This window comes from Myxocyprinus asiaticus, chromosome 24 (assembly GCF_019703515.2).
Source record: "Myxocyprinus asiaticus isolate MX2 ecotype Aquarium Trade chromosome 24, UBuf_Myxa_2, whole genome shotgun sequence".
Lineage (NCBI taxonomy): Eukaryota > Metazoa > Chordata > Actinopteri > Cypriniformes > Catostomidae > Myxocyprinus > Myxocyprinus asiaticus.
The window spans coordinates 44063674-44082405 of NC_059367.1; the positions used below are offsets into that span (position 1 = coordinate 44063674).

Below are 18732 nucleotides of genomic sequence, written 5' to 3' on the forward strand. Positions count from 1 at the left end.
TAGGATACAGTTTCAGCACAGTGTGCTCTGTTGTTTACTGCACATTTTGCCAAATGTTGTAATTCATCTGGGTATTCCATACAAACTAAAAAAATCAAAATAAAAACAAAAGTGTAAACGTGAAAAATTCATAAATTCATAATGTGCACAGTTTACATATAGAAGTATGTTATTCTGAACAGAAAGTGTGTTTGTTCTACAGCTGTCTCTATTGAGTAACCTCTCTGTGGCAAACATGTGGTCACTGAAACTGCCTGCTAATGAACCAGTGCACCACATCATGACCTTTGACCCCAGCGACAAGAACTACCTGTACCTCATGACGAAACATCACGTGAGTTAAACCCTACTTACAAAATCACTTTCATACACATTGTAAGGGGGAAGTCACCCACTGGCCCAAGGACGGTATCCAATGGCGTGGCTGAAGGTCTCCTGCGTGTTCTGTCTTATCGTGCGCGACATTAAATAATATTTTGATTATTTGATTTGAGTTCCATGTTTTATTAATCTTATCATTAATTATTTTCTTTATTTCATCTGACTCCAATTATGAAAAACCTCGTTGATGTATCTATGCTCTGAATTTTAGTAATTCTCTCTTCTAGACTGCATTTGTTACTTCAATGTTATTTGGGTCCTGTGCTGGTCAGACACAGGTCCTTAACTAAAAATTCATCAGTTTCAGATATTAGTACGTTTTAGACTAAGTCCTTATAGGTTCTCGGCTTTATCCGTTTAGTCTTATTTGGCTAAGTTCTATAATAGATTCTCAGTTTACCGTTTAGCCCCAGTCAATTAAGTCCTGTTTTACAGGTTCTCGTTCCTACATTTAGTATTCCCATTTAATTCTACTTGGCTAAGTTCTATAATAGATTCTCGGTTTACCGTTTAGCCCCAGTCAATTAAGTCCTGTTTTACAGGTTCTCGTTCCTACATTTAGTATTCCCATTTAATTCTACTTGGCTAAGTTCTTTTATAGATTCTCGGTTTACCGTTTAGCCCCAGTCAATTAAGTCCTGTTTTACACACATGATGTAGCACATACATACATACATACCTTTGATTAGATTTAACACATTTTGTAAAGAAATTCATAAGTGGGCACAATTTATATTTGTCTACAAAACTAACTCCAAGCAGTTAAGTATAAGCCTTTAGATCCAAAGATTTTTTTTTTTTTTTAGATCATGAGAAACATAAATTCAGTTAAGTGTGTCCAAACCTTTGACTGGTAGTGTGCTGTATATATTTATTAAACAGGGCTGTATAATCAGATAAATTAATGTTCGAACAGCATGTGCACTCTATATTCATCACACACACACACACACACACACTCGCTCTCAGACATCAAGTCTTTTTTTGGGTGCATTTGGCGCGTGAGGTGAAAAGACTGTGTTGTGTGAATAATCATATGGGTGAGAACATTGATGGAGGGTGTGAAACTGAACATATGACTGTATGACGGCAGTTTGTTAGTCTGATACACATGAGAACATGCAAGTGTTTGCTCACATCTCTCCACCTCACATGTGAACATGTGTGTGTATTTTTCCCACTTTATAGTAGGTGTATTTAAAGGAATAGTTCACCCATCATTTACTCACCCTCATGTCGTTCCAAACCCATCAGTTTTCATTCCCCTTTGGAACACAAATGGAAATGTTTGTGAATGTCCTGCTGGCTGAATTCAGTACAATGACAGTACATAGTGACCCACTTTAACATTTTAAAACACAAAAGTAATTCAAGCATCATATTCCATGTCTTCTGAAGGCATCCAATTACTTTATATGATGAACAGACAGTAATTAAAGTTGTTATTTACTCTTAAATCAAATCATTAAAAAAGTCCATGTACAGCGCTAAATCCAACGTCACGAGATGCATAAGAATCAACAACGTGTGATGTTATGGAGTAGCCGCCATATCAGATTTCAGCGCTGTTTATGGACTCAAATCAATCATTTTTATTTTATTTGAGAGTGAATAATGACTTAATAATGGTCTGTTCACCATGCAGAGTGATTGTATACCAACAGAAGACTTGGTATACATGTACTGAATTCAGCTAACTGAGCATTCGTGAAATTAAGTCATATGGGATTGGAACGACATGAGGGTGATTAAATGAAGTATTCATTTAACTATGTACTTACATTAAAAAGTATTTGATACAGTGTAATTATTGTGTACATACTGCATGTGTTTTACTGTCAAACTCTCGTGAGATTTGCATTTGTTGCTACCGAGGTTTGGATACGAATAGGGTTAGGGGTAAGTAATAATTTAACAACACATATGTACACAACAAGTACATTGTATCAAATGTTTAATTTTAAATGTAAGTACATAGTAGTTAAAGACACCTAATTTAAAGTGCACGTGTATTTGTGTGTAACGTTGTGTTTCTGATTGTGCAGCTGTTGCGGGTGAAGGTGGCGGGTTGTGCGCAGTACAGCTCCTGCAGTGAATGTCTGAGTGCCAGTGATGCCCACTGCGGCTGGTGTACACTGGAGAGAAGGTAAAACATCTCACTTTACATCCAGCTCATGATCAGATATATATATGTGGGTTTTGACTAGTGCTGTCAATTTAACAATTTAAATTAGTAGCTACACTATAAAAATATATATATGAAAAAATGTTGATTATGCAATAAAAATTAAATATTCAACCATGCCCCCTAACCTATACATAAATTCGATAAAAAGGAATTTCCTGCCATCGGAGCAGCTAAATGTGAAGCATGTTTTTGGGAGTTCGCAGTGAAAGGCTTATGTTTAATGGTATGGAAATAAAACACAATGACTTCTAAAGCCAGTTTTTCTAACAGTTTTCAAGTTGTTGTTACTCCGGAAAAAATCTAGATAGAAATATATTACTGTTTTATAATAATTAGGGCTGTCAATCAATATAAAAAATATAACCAAACCAAATAATGAAATTTAATAGAATTAATCGCATGTATCAATATTTGCCGTGAAAGGCCCCCAAATATAAATAATTCAATATATAATGAGTAGGCCTGTTGCGATTATTAAATAATCGTCTGATCGCAGTTATTTTATCTAACCGCTGTTAATTGAGATAACCGCGATTATTGTGCACTTCAAATTCAAAACACATTTTAATGCCCAAATAAGGGAATTTTAAGCAAATATATAAACGCCATCAACAGCACATTTGTGTGTCATTTAGCTGAACTCCGAGTGTCATTGAGCTGCACTGCGGGCATCAACCAGAGCAGCTCCTGTCCAGAAAAGTGTCTGAAGTGCTTCTCAGTTGCTCTGATGGGCACACCGTCAGCAGAGGCTCGTACTAAACTCCTGCGGAAATATAAACAAACAAATATAAACTTTGAACGCAAAGAGCTCTGGCTTCACTATAAACGATAGTGTAATGGCACATTTTCCTGGTCATAATGGGTTCATATATGCAAATTAGAACAGAAATATTTTACTATTGCATAATATAATTTAACAAGGTTACTAGCTTCATGGGAGAGGATGAGGCGGGAGCCGGCTGAACCGACAAAATAATGGTTTAATGAAAACTTAAAGAAAAAGACGCAGAACACAAACGCACACACGGCAGCTGCATGTGGCTCCCTCTCTCCCGAACTGCCGCATCCTGCTGCACTTATCCCTCTCCTCGGCTGATTAGCCCGATTGGGGGCCGGGCGTGCGTAGTCAAGGCCTGACCCCGCCCTCCTCCTCGTCAAAATAATATAATATAAAAACAATTCTATTTTTTATATAAAAATATATAATGTAAAATATTTGAGTTCCAAAAACAACAGTGTAAATTTAAAATTGACCAAAACTAAAGCTGACCAAAAAGAGAAACATATTTTAATTTTATTTGATATATATATAATAAAATAAAAATATGTCTCTCTTTTCAATTTCTATTAATATAGTTTGAAATATTAGAAAACACACATCTCAAGACCCCTTAGTTCGGAGTTGTGCTCCGTCCAGCTGTGTTTGAATGCAAAAAAGCATCCTCACCTTGTGCTGTCTGCTGTCACTAAAGGCTCGGGTACTTTGTTTTTCCGTGTGCCATTCTTGAGCGCTCAGCCTTTCAAAGTATACTCTTTTGACCGTGCAAACAGACACGTTCGACGCATGTGCACTACGACTGCTTTGTGATACTCTTTAGTAGTCAATAGCAGGTCTGATGTACTGTACTGATGACCAAATTTGCCTCATGCATACTGCACGCAAGGAAAATTCCCTATTACAATCCAATAAAATATTTGTTATTTTTATATAATAAATCACACTGACTGAAAATCAACAGCCCTAATAATAACATTGTGATATTCAATAAACCTAATGATTATATTTGTTTATAACTATGAGATGTTATTATAAAAATATAATATTCAAGTGCAGAAGGTTCCAGAATCCAATGAAAGTGGACTGAGTTCATCTAAAGTGGAGCAGAAAGAGATCTGAGTCCACTTCTAACAGGCAGGAACAGTGTGAATGTAAAGAGAAACAGGTTCTTTTTCACTTGGTCCATTTAAAGGAGTCTGAATTTGCTTCTCAGAAAGAGGACTCGAATTAGTTCAAACTCTAATAGAAAGGTCATTAGAATTAGCAAAAGCCAGTGTATTACAAATCAAAATGATCTGATTGTCAATGACACTTTTAAGTGAGTGGTTTGACAAAATGTCTGTTTGAAAGAGATTTCACAGTAGTCCAAGTGTTTTCCTGAATGTGTGGAATTTATAGGAAAAGTCACTGGGTGAAAGGCACAACTGAAGAAGTGTGGAAACTCTACGCTGTGTTTTCTATGTTAATCCGTTTTGTTTTACTGAAACTGCCGATCTCATGATGTTGTTCTCATGATAGTGACTCTTTCAGAGGGAAATGTCAAACTGCACTGAGAAGCTTTTCAGACCATGTCATGTGTATGTGTGTGTGTGTGTTGGGGGGGGGGGGGGGGGTTATAATGGGTGCTCTGCCCCTGAGTGAACTCATCGTGTACCCGAGTATTGGGCAGTATTTCTAGCAGAATTGATTCACTGTTAAACAGAGACATTTTTTTTTTTATAGGCTGTAGTGCAATGTCCAAGCTTTTGCCAAAACTTCATATGTAAATCTTGAATCATTGTAGTTCAATATGTTAATGGCTTACAGGGGTATGGAGGGGGTTTTGGGCTACTTTTAAACTTTTGCCATGGGGAGGTTTTTTTTTTTTTTTTTTTTTTTTTTTTTTGTGGTTTGAGGGTTAGAAATATATTACAAAATTAGACTTTTTATATTTAATTTTATATGTTCATTTATGATCTATACACATACATACCTTTTACATTTATGTATCAATGAAATGACTTAATTTTAGGGTTACACAATTTCTGTCCCACCAAAATGTCACTAAATCCTTCAACACTAATGCTGCCTTCACATGCTATCGAAATTATCGTAAATATGTGTTTCCTATTTGGGAGTTGCACATAAACGCCCTCCTCATGTTTTAAATGCGACTGGGAATCTCAAGTTGGAAGGAAACTTAATCTTTCAACATGGCAGAGAAGAGTCTGGTTTCATGTAATGAATGATGGTTTTATTCAATTTTAAATACAGCTATCTTGTTTCAGTAATACACGTTTGCAGATATTAGTAACCGTTTGATGCATACTGTGCATTTGTTTTTTTGTTTTTTTTTTATATGGAAAAATAGTATATTAAATAGTATATTATATTAATTATATTATAGTATATTAAAAGTATAGTAAAATTGCCTTATCTTCAGCAAGCTGACTAGCATGTATTACAGTGTCAAAATAAGAGTTCCTCAAAAATATTCTCAAGAATGAACCTGACGCCATGTATCCTATTCTGTCCGACAAAAAAACTCTTGAGCGCAACATAGTCATAATTCTGACTTCAGTAGTGGGAAGTAGGACCATTCCGATTCTGCTTATGAACTTGATGGTCAACATTATTAAATATTATGGTCAAATATTACAATTTCAATATAAGTTTCAATACAAGTTTTTAAGCTCTGTGTGAGAGTGTGCGTGCTTGCATGTTTGTGTTGTATGTGTGTTGTGTGTGTGTTTGCAGGGGATTTTTCAGTGATGTCACATTCTGCTCTATTCTTGGCATAATGACCTCGTGGTTCTGGCTATTCTCTGAACAACTTTAAAAGTCTGGACACACACACACACACACACACACACACACACACACATGCAATAAACAAATACACAGCTTTTGACAAAGTTTGTGTGTAACTTTTAAAGACACACACACTTAGAAATATTCAAAACTACTATATTTCTCATTGTCTTAATCAATAGACTTTACATTTTATTTATAATGAATTGCCCATTCTGTGACTCTATCACTCACACACTTAACAGTATGACATTTGACCCCTTACCAACATTCAACCCTTCATGTCTAAGTTATTCCTTGAATTGAATACAAGCATGATATTACTCCCAATGAAGACACGACACAAGTGTTTCTCTTTGCTAAATTATAAATAGTTTCAAATTTGCCACTTGACTAAGTGTGTGTGTGTGTGTGTGTGTGTATGTGTGTGTGTGTGAGTGTGTGTGAGTGTGTCTGTGTGTGAATGTGTGTGTGTGTGTGTGTGTGTGTGTGAGTGTGTGTGTGTGTGTAGGCAGGTTTAAGTGGTTTACGAGGACTTTTTTTTAGGTAACAAACTGGTAATTACAAGGGTATTGTGCTATAAATGTGGTTTATGAGGACATTTCTAGTGTCCCCATAATTCAAATTGCTTAAAAAACATACTAAACAATGTTTTATTGAAAATGTAAAAATGCAGAACATTTTTTGTGAGGGTTAGATTTAGGGGTAGGGTTAGGGTTAGGGGATAGAATCTATTGTTCATGCAGTATAAAAATCATTGTGTCTATGGAGAGTCCTCATAAGGATAGCCGCACCAACATGTGTGTGTGTTTGTGTGTTTGTGTGTGTGTGGGGGGGGGGGGGGGGGGGGGGTGCTAATATAAAATTACATTACTATACCTACATTTATGCAAAATGATTTAAATGAACACTAGTGGTGCTACAACAGTGACTTTTATTGACTTTCACACAAATCACGAGTGAAATGTTTATTGTAGTGCATGGTGTTTGCATTACATAACCAACTACATTTACAAGCTTGTTCGAGAGTGATCAAATTATGCGGTAGCTCAGCTGATAGAGCGTTGCACTGCACGATAACACATGAGCCAAAAGTGTCTAGAAGCACCACAAAATGTTGTGGTTGTGTTTTTCATCTCACATTTGTTTTTCTGACACTATCTGTCAGGTTTAGGTTTAAGATTTAGGGCAGGGAGGTAGTTTTTGTTGATTTAAAACTCAATAGAGCATTTACCATAAAAACCTCATCTGTTTGGGAGATCATTTAACTCACTTTTTGCGCCACGCAGTGGCGCTATACGTGTAATGAACCACTGTCTGTGAGAAGGCCGCGCAATTATTGTGATACCAACATGTGTGTTGCTCTGGGGTGTGTGCATATGTTCAGCTGGTGTGATGTGTGTTTTGATATGCAGGTGTTCAGTTGAGCAGGATTGCTCCAGCAGATTTCTGTCACGCTCATGGATCAGCATAGGTGACGGTGCACATCAGTGTCCTTCAATGACCATCACCCCCTCTGACATCAGCCGCTTTGCCAACATCACGGTACTAACAGACACACACACACACACACACACATATCACCTGTACATGATAAATGTCTGAAACAAGTCTTTCAACAACACTGAGTGGCCAATTACATAAACAGTTGCACCACTGCAGGACATTTCAGCACAAAACTATCATTCAAACAATTCAACTTCAAAGTGCTGTAAATGATGTCAGCCATTTAGCACAATGATTGAGACCGTTTCTGATTGGATAGTTTTCTCTTTGGCTAAAAAAGCTTGTTTACTGTTTTTAGAGTGTAGGTCTGTCACTGAGACAGGTGTGATTTCTCACCTATAGAGTGCAACAGTGCGCATCCACTTTTTCAGCTGTATTGGTATTTTTATCATTCATTTTTTCCATAGGGCTTTCATCAAATCCTTCTTAAAAGAGTTGTAAGCCATGAACCAAACCGACCAGTTCCGAGGTAAATCAAAACATTACAAACTTTGATTTGAAACCAAAAATATTTGAAAATAAAAAAAGACAAAGATACAAGACTGTGTACTTAACATCTTCAAAATGCATTTATTTCCATCTTAGGAAAGAAAAAAAAAAAAACAATATGTAACAATATAATGCTTTATTAACATTTTCCAAACAAAGCCTTCCACAATATAAAGATAGAAATGAACTAAAATAGCACCAATTAAAGTAACATTAAATGTTTCCAAAAGTCTAAGTGGGAGTTTGACTAATTAAAAGAACTAGTCCCCCATAGGTTGCATATTCATTGCAATAGGCATTAAATCTCTTAAACTCTTATCCTCCACAATATTAATCTGCCGGTAGACTGTGGCTATCCGCTTTGCTATAGCAATTGTGAAGCTGCAGTCATGATTCGCATCAGAGTGTCAACGCCAGCGTCAAGTTTTGAACCCAGACAAAAACATCTTATTCTGCATTCTGGTGATAGTTAAGACTTGACTTGCTCATGTGGTAATTAAAATGCGCCTTACAAGTCCCATCTGGGCATGTTTTGTACATCATATAGCGCTAAGAGCTCCTTTCTCCATAATTTTATCACTGACAGGGAAGAACTGTCAGAGATTATTTTATTTACTGAGATAACAACCTCCGCGGCTCTATCATAGGAGAGTATTACAACAGTACCGCCCATAGAATGTCTATGGGACCATCGCGTTATGCTCTTTTATGCTAAGCTTATAGGTTCATCTTGGTAGAAGGGCTCAAGCACTGTGTCTGTTAGTGAAATGTGCGTCAGTGTAATGACTCCAGGTGGACACATTACAAAGGTTCCGCCCTTCACACAAGTGTTTATGCCATATTAATGGTAAATGCGTTAATCACGATTAAGAAAAATGAACGAGTTAAACGTTTTTAATTAATTGCATGCGTTAACTCATTAATTCTGAAAGTTCCAAAAACAATTGATTTAAAGTTGTTGATTATAAGCATAGCCATTGCTAGACCCTATTTAGGAGGGCTTCAGCCACCCTAAAATTCATGTCAACCCCCCTAAAATTCTATGACTTTAGCAATCAGCACACAAATCTTTTAAACGACATTTTGAAGTGTTTAGAAGCGCAAGACTACTTTGGTGGCTTGTCCAACCTGTAAAGACTGACTATAGCATGAACCAATAGCATTGGATTGTGGGCTGTGAAGGAGCATATCATTGGTTTGACCCACTGAACGAATATGCCTCATTCCATTCATGAATGAGTGAGGATCAGGATCTGTTGACCGACTGAAGGAGAGGAGGCATATCGAGTCTCTTGAGATTAAAATATATTTTTTCTGGGTGATTTTCTCTTTTGAACAAATTCAAAAGACTTGAGTCACAAGTTAATGACATACAGAGAAACATCATCTGGAGATTTATCACTCCACAAAATAACTAATTATTGATTCATGTTCTACAATTTTTGTTAATAAATGGAGAGTAAAACAAATATTCTTTGAATTTTTTTTAAGCGTTTCAATTATTTTTATAACTTTATAAGTGTGTTTATTATAGAAAATGACAATATTTTGAATTAATATTAGTTGGCGAGCTTAAATGATATAAAAGCACAGTTTAAATCAAAACACTATCTTTGCAACAGAGTGAAATGCATTAAATGTGCACATCTTATAGTGTCATTGGGGGCTGAGCCCCCCTAAGATTGAAATCCTAGAATCGCCTCTGATTATTAGTAGAGAAACACTACATTTTAAGATTATTGCAAAATATTCAGATATTTACAAATATATATCATGGTATCATGGCTGCAGAGCTCTTTTGGCTGCGGTTTGTTTGCAGTGATTCTCTGATTCGTGGATCTTTCGCTGCAGGATCATGGGTGGTGTAGTTTTTCAACATAAATTTTGTTATTGAACAGAATAAAAATAAATATGTTAAAATAATGCTAACTGATGGCTTTAACAGAAGCATACATTTATTGTTAAAAATCCATTTGCATATGGAAAAAATGAATATTACATCTGTCAGGTAATATGGACATTTTATGTATGCTAATTTCTAGCACTTTTAACTAGGTCTGTATGCTCTAGTTTTGTGTCGTGGCATGCATATTCAAATAAAGCAACTGTGTGTCTGGCATGTTGTACAGAATTTTGTTTAATAAGCAATGTTTATGTACATTTTGTATTGATCATGACAGCAGTTATGATGGTTAAGAGCATCGGGCAAATATCCAGATGCACAGTATAGTCAAGCACACTTTCATGCAAAACTGTTGTATAGAGTATATTTGGGCTAATGAGATGAATCTCCCAGTTGATGATTATTCTGGGCCAGAGGAAATGACCATTCAGCCCAAACAGGATACAGGAAGCAGGTGCCACTGTCAGGAAGTCTACCATCCTGATTACAATAGAGCTCAACGTGGCGTGTGATAGCACAGATTTGCTTTGCTAGATGAATGTCTGTGGAATGAGAGCTAGCTGATGATTTCATGACCTCAGTGTTCTTCAGTCACTTACAGTACACACATAAGCAAATTAGAGTTTGCAACATGAAACCCATGACTGTCTTGTGTCACTTTCATTAACTCATTCATTCACATTCATACACGTCAATTACATTTCATTTAAGATACATTTTATGACAATTGAGCACTGTATCACAGTAATACAAATGACCAATACAATATTTGAATGTAAATCAGTATAATTAAAGGCATTAAAACAATGTATATTATCTATAGAGTACTAACATGATGTACTGTATAAATACTTAATCTAAACAACTTTATATTAATGTGAATGAGAATCTTATGCATTACGGTAATGAGAATGTGGAAAATGTGCTTAATAGTCATTATAATAATGTCACAGTGCCAAAAGTCTTAATGATCCCTTCATTTTCGCAATATATATATATATATATATATATATATATATATATATATATATATATATATATTGGGGTGAAATATGACCCAGGCCTGATTTTGACAGGTTTCATGAGATTCACTCTGATGCATATGGCAATAAAATAAGAATGAGTAAATGAGACAATGCATTAAAAAGTAAGTCACTCTCTCTTTCTGTGTTTATCAGGATGTGGGTATTCTGATAAATGGAAGTGTCCCGGATCTGCAGGGTCTCAGTGTGCAGTGTGATTATGGTGTTGGTATAACCACTAATGCCACTGTTCATCTGGACTATGGCATGACTCAAATCCAGACGTGCCCTCTGCCCCCGCCTCACATGTACCCCACAATCCCTTCAGGCAAAGGTACATACAAGCACAAGTGTCAACAAACACGTGCATATGTTTTAGCAACAGGACATTCTAGAGATCTTTGTAGATTTTAATTGCCAATCATTTCTTCAGAAATCAACTTTTTAATTATATTTTGTTATATGTATATAAGGCGCAGCCTTGAATGTATTATTGCTTTGATAAAATGGTTACTACACATTAAAAATGCTAAGGAGCTAATTTTCCTTCAAATATTATTTTATTAAGCAAATTAATTTTGTGTTATTCTACTGCTAAAAGATATAGTCCCTGACGTGTAAATTAAGGGAAACAGTTGGTCTCTATGGATGCTGTGCAGTGATATATACAGTAACTAGATGTACAGGTGGTTTTATATCAAATCAGTGTTGGGTGTAATCTGATTACAAAGTAATTATTTCCTGTAATCGAATTACTTTTTTAGTCCAAAAGTAGTGTAACACATTACATTTTATATTCTTGTAATTAGATTACAGTTACAGGTCATTACTTTTAAGAACATTAATTGGGTCACACATATTTCGGTCCCACTTTATATTAGGTGACTTGAACACAGTGATTCTCAAACCGGTCCTGGTGACCCCCCAGCACTACACATTTTGTATATCTCCCTTTTTTGACACACCCAATTTAAGTCTTGGAGTCTCCACTAACGAGCTGATGAATTGAGTCAGGTGTGTTTGATTGAGGAGACATCCAAAATGTGTAGTGTTTAGGGGCCTCCAGGACAGGTTTGAGAACCACTGCTTTAACTACTGTGTACTAACATTAAAATACATACAATACAATGTACTTATTGTGTAACTACATATTGTTCTGCAAAATTCTCACAAGATTCATATTTGGTTTTACTGAGGTTGAGTACAGGTAGGATTAGGGTTTAGGGTAATGGTTGGGTTAAGTTTAGGGTTAGGAGTTTAGCAGGGTAACTACAGATTTAATTTAATGCAGGTACTTTAAATGTAAGTACAATGCAACAACATGAATATACATATTAATACATTTATACATTATTTTCATATGTACTGTTTGTGTTTCTGTGACCGCTAGAAAATGGTTGCAAAACGCTGTGAACAATCAGCATCCAGGATTGGAATTATCCATTTTATTACGTTAAATGAACCATTTCAAAGACTGTTATAGTCAGTGCACTGCACGACATACCAGAATCAGCCAGAAATACAGAATTATAAGTAGACTGGGTAGTTTTCATCATGTTTTATGACTTTTGGAAAATGTTTTGTTGGTCGGCCCCGAGATAATCACTGAAAGTTTTGTTTTTAAATTCTGTTTTTAACGTTTCAATCCAGAGCTTTCTTTGTCATATTCAGTTTCGAATTGTATTTGAGTTGAATTGGTGTCTATTTAGATCACATCACTGTTCCCGTGGCGATCAGGGTTAATGGCGTTGCTGTGGTTTCTGGAAGCTTCATCATTTATGAGTGTGAACGGACGGGACAGGTTTACTTCAAAACTGCGTGAGTGGATACAAACTAACTGATGTACACTCACACACATACACACACACACACACACATTAATCATACCAACGGTTACCATATAAAACAGAATTAATACAGTTAGTAGGTGACAGTATGACCAAAAAAAAATAATATCCAGGTATCATGATATATGCTGAAAATGTCATGAAAACATGGTTTATATATTGTAAAATGGCCAGTTTCACATCTAAATCTTATGGAATGAGCTATGTTTGAATGTGTTTGAATGTGTAAAATAGTTGATTGAATGAAATAAATTCGTCGTAATGCGCAGCACTGCATGCAGAACACAACTGTACGCATTATTCAGGTGTAATGTGATTCTGTGCATTATTCAGCAGTGATTTTAAATGGAAAGAACTATTTCAAGGTGTTGATATACAGCATTATTATTAGGTGTGCTTGTGTGAGTTCATTTACATGTGGGCATCTAAAGATGTGCAATCTGACACATTTGATGAATGTGATAATAAGCTCAGAGCCACATGAGAGCTGCTGTAATATATAACTTCACATCTTCTTACATCACTTTCATGTAAATATAGTATCTGAACCCGTCTGAAACACCAGCACCAGCGCATGCTCTCACACAACTCTCTCTTAATAATAATAAAGGTATTTCAATTCTAAAATATTTATTTATCATGATAATATTTGCTGCCTTTATGTTATGCTGATTTTATTACAGTGAAAATCACTGATGAAAATAACCAAAGAATTACCAAAAAACCTCAAAAGTAAAAAGTGAAGATGCTTTATAATGAAAACAGTTTGACCGTTGCATTCACACAATGGAAGAAATCATAATGGTCCTAAAATAATTTCACACATTTTCTGCCCAATACTAAACCCAACATTATTCTCACAGTCTCTATTGCTCAAATTTTCGATTCAAGAAGCTTTATCAATATGGTAAAAAGAAGCTTTACAAGAGGCTTTGCCATATTTTGCCAAAGCATTGTAACATGAAGTGAAAACAAAGTTTATATATAACATGGTAACCTCTAAATTAGCTGGTGAAAATATTATTTATCAATGAATTATCCTGAATGCATTAGCTTACACCAACAAAAATGTTTTAATGGTAGACACTCCTTAATGAAACAAATGGAGGTTACCACTTTTTACAGTGTCATTTCATATTGAGAAATGCAAATAGTGAGTGAAATCAAGTAGAAAGAGTGTATGTTGTGGGTGTGTGTTTTGGGAAAGTCTACAGTTGATTTGAACTGTAGGTGTTGTTTTTAACAGAAAGAGAGACAGACATGGTAGTGAACAGTGTGAGAAGAATCTGTGTCTGATAAGGGCTTTTAAAGCGTCTGGTTACTTTCACACACACACACACACACACACACACACACACACACACACATTCAGGCCCCCCAGAGAGAAAACACAAAACACACTTCAGCCCCTCACAATCAGATATTACTCACCCCTGTCAGAGATGCTATCTGCGGCAACATCTGTCGCATCCCACTGAGTCAAACACCCACTTACACACAAGTCTTACACACTTATCTTAAATAAGCACTGCCTCACTATCTGTCTTAGATAGTGTTGCAATGAATGGTTCGCTAATTTTGTCGGCTCCACTGACACTCATTTGTGTGTGCGTGTGTGTGTGTGTGTGTGTGTGTGTGTGTGCGTGTGGGTAAAAGTATCCTTTTTGCCTCCAGTGGCACCATTTGACCTTTTAAGACAGTAATTCAGCAGTGTTTGGTCTGTATGTAGGATGTAAGCAGGCCTGTCATGAGTAAGTTATAACAGTGAATAATGTGTGTGTCCATGTGTTCCTCCAGGTGTACAAGCTGTTTGAGCACAGCGTGGCGTTGTTACTGGGACCCTCGTCTCAATTCATGTCTTTCCAGTAAAAATAATACCCAAGATGTTCTTCTAGAGGTGAGCGATCCTTCTGTCAACTAATCAGATCTTTTAAATTAACAACCAGTTTCAGTTTAATTGTACTACACTTTTCACCATTCATTGTAAAAAAAAATTAAAAAATTGTCAAGTAACTTAAAAAATGTGCATCAAGTGGGAACATCTAAATAAACTGGTTTCATTCAGTCAATAGTATTTTTTCTGTGACAGTATAAACTTGACCACATTTTCAGGGAAGTTAAACCAACAAAAGTAGATTTTAAGTGTCAGATCCGTCAGAAATAGCTCATTGAGATAACAACTGCACAATTTCACTTTTTACAGTGTACTGTACATACCATGGGTACCCCAAGACAAGACCAAACAAATCAATATAGAAAGATACAGATTATCCTAAACATAGTGAGCTGACAACATAGACAGGATTTTTAGGCATCATAGGCACTCCCCTGATGTTAAAACTGTATGAATAGGTAGGTAGCAACATTATGTTGCCTTATTAGATAATATATAATCAAAGGCAGCATTACATGTATACTTCATGAAGAAGCAAATAGAGACATTATAAATATTATCCATATTGATTATAAATATACTTAATGCAAAAGTAGTCTTCAAAAGTATTGTATTGTTAGTTTAGGAACATGTTAACGTCAGACTCTTTTGAAATCAACTGTGAGTTGATTCTTTCATCCGCTTCACATGAGGAGCACTCTTTGTGTACCGCAAAGAGTAGATATGCAAAAGTGTTGATAACAATAGTTCAACTTAATTGAAAATGTACTCAATTTTACTCAAAATTTGTGTGTGCGGTGTATATTTGTGCTTGTTAGAGTATTGTGCTGTTAGCTTAGCAACATGCTAATGGCTAACTCTTTTGAAATCAATTGTGAGTGAAGTCTCTCGCCTGCATCACATGAGGAGCTCTATTTGTGTAGCGCAGACAATAAACATAATAATTGTATTTATTTATCACACATATACAGTGAAATTCTTTTTTTCCCCACATATCCCAGCCAAGCTGGGGTCAGAGTGCAGGGTCAGCCATGATACAGCACCCCTGGAGCAGATAGGGTCAAGGGCCTTGCTCAAGGGCCCAACAGTGGCATCTTGAACCCCCAACCTTCTGATCAGTGACACAGAGCCTTAACCACTGAGCCAGCGCTACCCAATGCAAAAGTGCTGATAAAATATTAAAGTATTTTAATGCTTATTTAAGCATTGTGCTTAGCTTAGTAGTGCTGGGAATCGATTCCATAAAGAATCCAAAAAGCATTGGGAATCAAGAATCGACTCTAAAGATGGAATCGATTCCGCTCGGGGAAATGGACTGATACGTTAATTTTCGTGACCACTGAACTACTACACATTCCAGAAGCCATAATAGCACTAATTCAATTCACAAAAGGATTATAAAATTACTTCAGCTAAACGATCATCAGCCTGATTCTGAATCTTTTGCAGTTCGTCAGCCATAAAATGTGCTCCGTTTGTTTAAATCTGTATGACGCACTCACACAAGCCCTTCAACACATCGGACAGCTGCTTTCCAGACCTATACTCAAGTTGGATCAAATATAATAATCCAATAAAATGCCAAATTTGTGATGGAAAATTTTTGTATAGTAACAACTTCACCGATGTTAGAGGAGGATCAAGTGACAGCGAGTTAGCTTCCCAGTTCACATCAATAAATCGGTAGATTAAAGTTTAAATGATGAATGGACTGCACTCATAAAAGCAGGAGTCTAACACTTCTCTACTCATTCTCAATATTTTTACAGTAAGCCTATGTTTTAAAACATTTTGCATATTTGTTTTTCATTCTTTTTATAAAATTTTACATTAAAATTATTCTATGAAATCAAATTCAAAACCAAAATTTTAAAAACGCATTATGAAAAATATTGTAATATTATATGAAATAAACCAGTACAAAAACCTGGATTTTTAGATAAAACTAAAGTGTATGTTTGGACATTTTTATTTAGTGTACAAAAGGTAGTGGACAACTGCATACGAATATAAACCTCTTTATAACAAGATCAACTGATGGGCAATTTCAATGTAGATAAATGTTCCCTCAAATGTATCCCGATTGAAGCGTTGCACTTTGGGATGTGCATCTAGGACCAAATTTAATACTAGAATAGACCTATAAATAGTAAATGCCATTCATTCTATCACAAATAGTGCAAAGAATGCTTTAAAATGAGCTGTTTATTAACTTTACCTCCCTTTTTTAATGGAATCGAAAAAGAATCAACAAATTAGTCTGGAATCGAGTAGGAATCGGAATCAACTCCAAAATTTCTGGAATCGAACAGCCCTATGCTTAGTAACCTGTTAAAGGCATATTCCAGTTTCAATACAAGTTAAGCTAAATCTACTGCATCTGTGGCATAATGTTTATTACCACAAAAAATTTACTTCAGCTTGTTCCTCATTTTCTTTAAAAATAAAAATACAAAATCTGTGTTCCAGTGAGACACTTACAATGGAAGTCAATGGGTCAATCTGTAAACATTAAAATACTCACTGTTTCAAAAGTACAGACACAAGACATAAACTATATGTGTATAGTATGATTTTAGTCTGATAAAATCACTTACTAACCTTTTTTGTGTAAAGTTATATACAATTTTACAACTCTGTTGCCATGGCGACATAACGCCATAATCCCTAAATTGACTGTAAAAACAATGATTCAAGCTACTTTACTGCTGAAATAATACACGTTTTAACAGAAGAATTAATGTAAGGGTTTTCATAAAGCTTCAAATTTTTTCATAGACAAAAATTGGCCCCATTCACTCCATTGTAAGTGCATCGATTTTTGCTTCTTCGCATGAGGAGCACACTTTGTGTAGCACAGACAGTAGACATGCAAAAGTGTTGATAATATTAGTTAAATCTAATTAAAAATGTACCCAATTTTACCCAATATTTGCGCGCTATGCATTTTTATGCTTATAAGAATATTGTGCTGTTAGCTTAGCAACATGCTAACATCAAAATCTATTGTTATCAATTTCTGAGTCTCTCGCCCACTTCACATAAGGATTGCTATTTGTGAAGCACAGACAGTAGACAGCAAGTTAGCTCACTAGGATTTGGAACAGAGCCATAGTGTTTGCGATAATTATGGTGCAGAACACAAAATGAACAGACAAATATAAATTTGCAGCCAATCATGTGGCTAGATGAGGCCCAAGGCAGCAGTTTAGAAAGTCAGCCAAGGAGAAAACATTGTGTCTGACTTTCTGTGTTCACACACAAGCATTATGCTCTTCTCTGAAACACTCAAGAGTTTGATGCCTCAAAATTCTTACTAGTGTTTACTAGTGTAAGTGATTATGAGCTCACATGGAGAGATACAGACAGGCTGATTAAAGGTTAGAATGTGAATGATAATGAATGTGATGATGTATAGACATTTGCTCTGTTCCAAAACCTAGTGAACTGCCTTGCTGTCTGCTGTCTACATAGGCAGCTGCCTTCTAAGACAGTAAATGGCCCCTTATAAGTGACTAGTTTAGAACAACCTACCTCGTGCACTTAGAACTACCTCACTCTAAGTGCACGAGAGCCTTAAAAAATGCAAGAGAGTTGATCGTGTTGCTAATCTAACAATATGATACCAGAGACATTATAAGGGGATGAGACGGCCCACTCATCTCTTGTTACGAATATGACCGTCGAGTGGCCTGATTTGCCTTAGGGATACTTTGGCAAAACTCTAATAAACAGAAATACAATATACATACATCCAAGATGACGATGAGTCTGCAAACAGAAGGGAGGTTGGACGGCTGGTTCACTGGTGTAGTCAAACAACCTGGAGCTGAATATGCTCAAAACGGTGGAGATGTTAGTGGACTTTAGGAGAAACACCCCAACACTGACCCCCTCACCATTCTAAACAGCACTGTGGCAGCAGTGGAGTCAT

The 18732-nt window shown here is 36.0% G+C and overlaps 1 protein-coding gene across 1 annotated transcript in view; it reads left to right on the plus strand.

Moving 5' to 3' along the window:
- Nucleotides 1–18732, plus strand: part of plxnd1 (plexin D1) — a 115066-nt gene that overhangs the window by 20053 nt on the left and 76281 nt on the right. Inside the window, exons 3-8 of the mRNA XM_051653271.1 lie at nt 203–334; nt 2427–2527; nt 7553–7682; nt 11214–11391; nt 12767–12875; nt 14702–14801. Of these exons, the coding sequence (XP_051509231.1) occupies nt 203–334; nt 2427–2527; nt 7553–7682; nt 11214–11391; nt 12767–12875; nt 14702–14801 (750 nt within the window). The remainder of the gene's footprint in view (nt 1–202; nt 335–2426; nt 2528–7552; nt 7683–11213; nt 11392–12766; nt 12876–14701; nt 14802–18732) is intronic.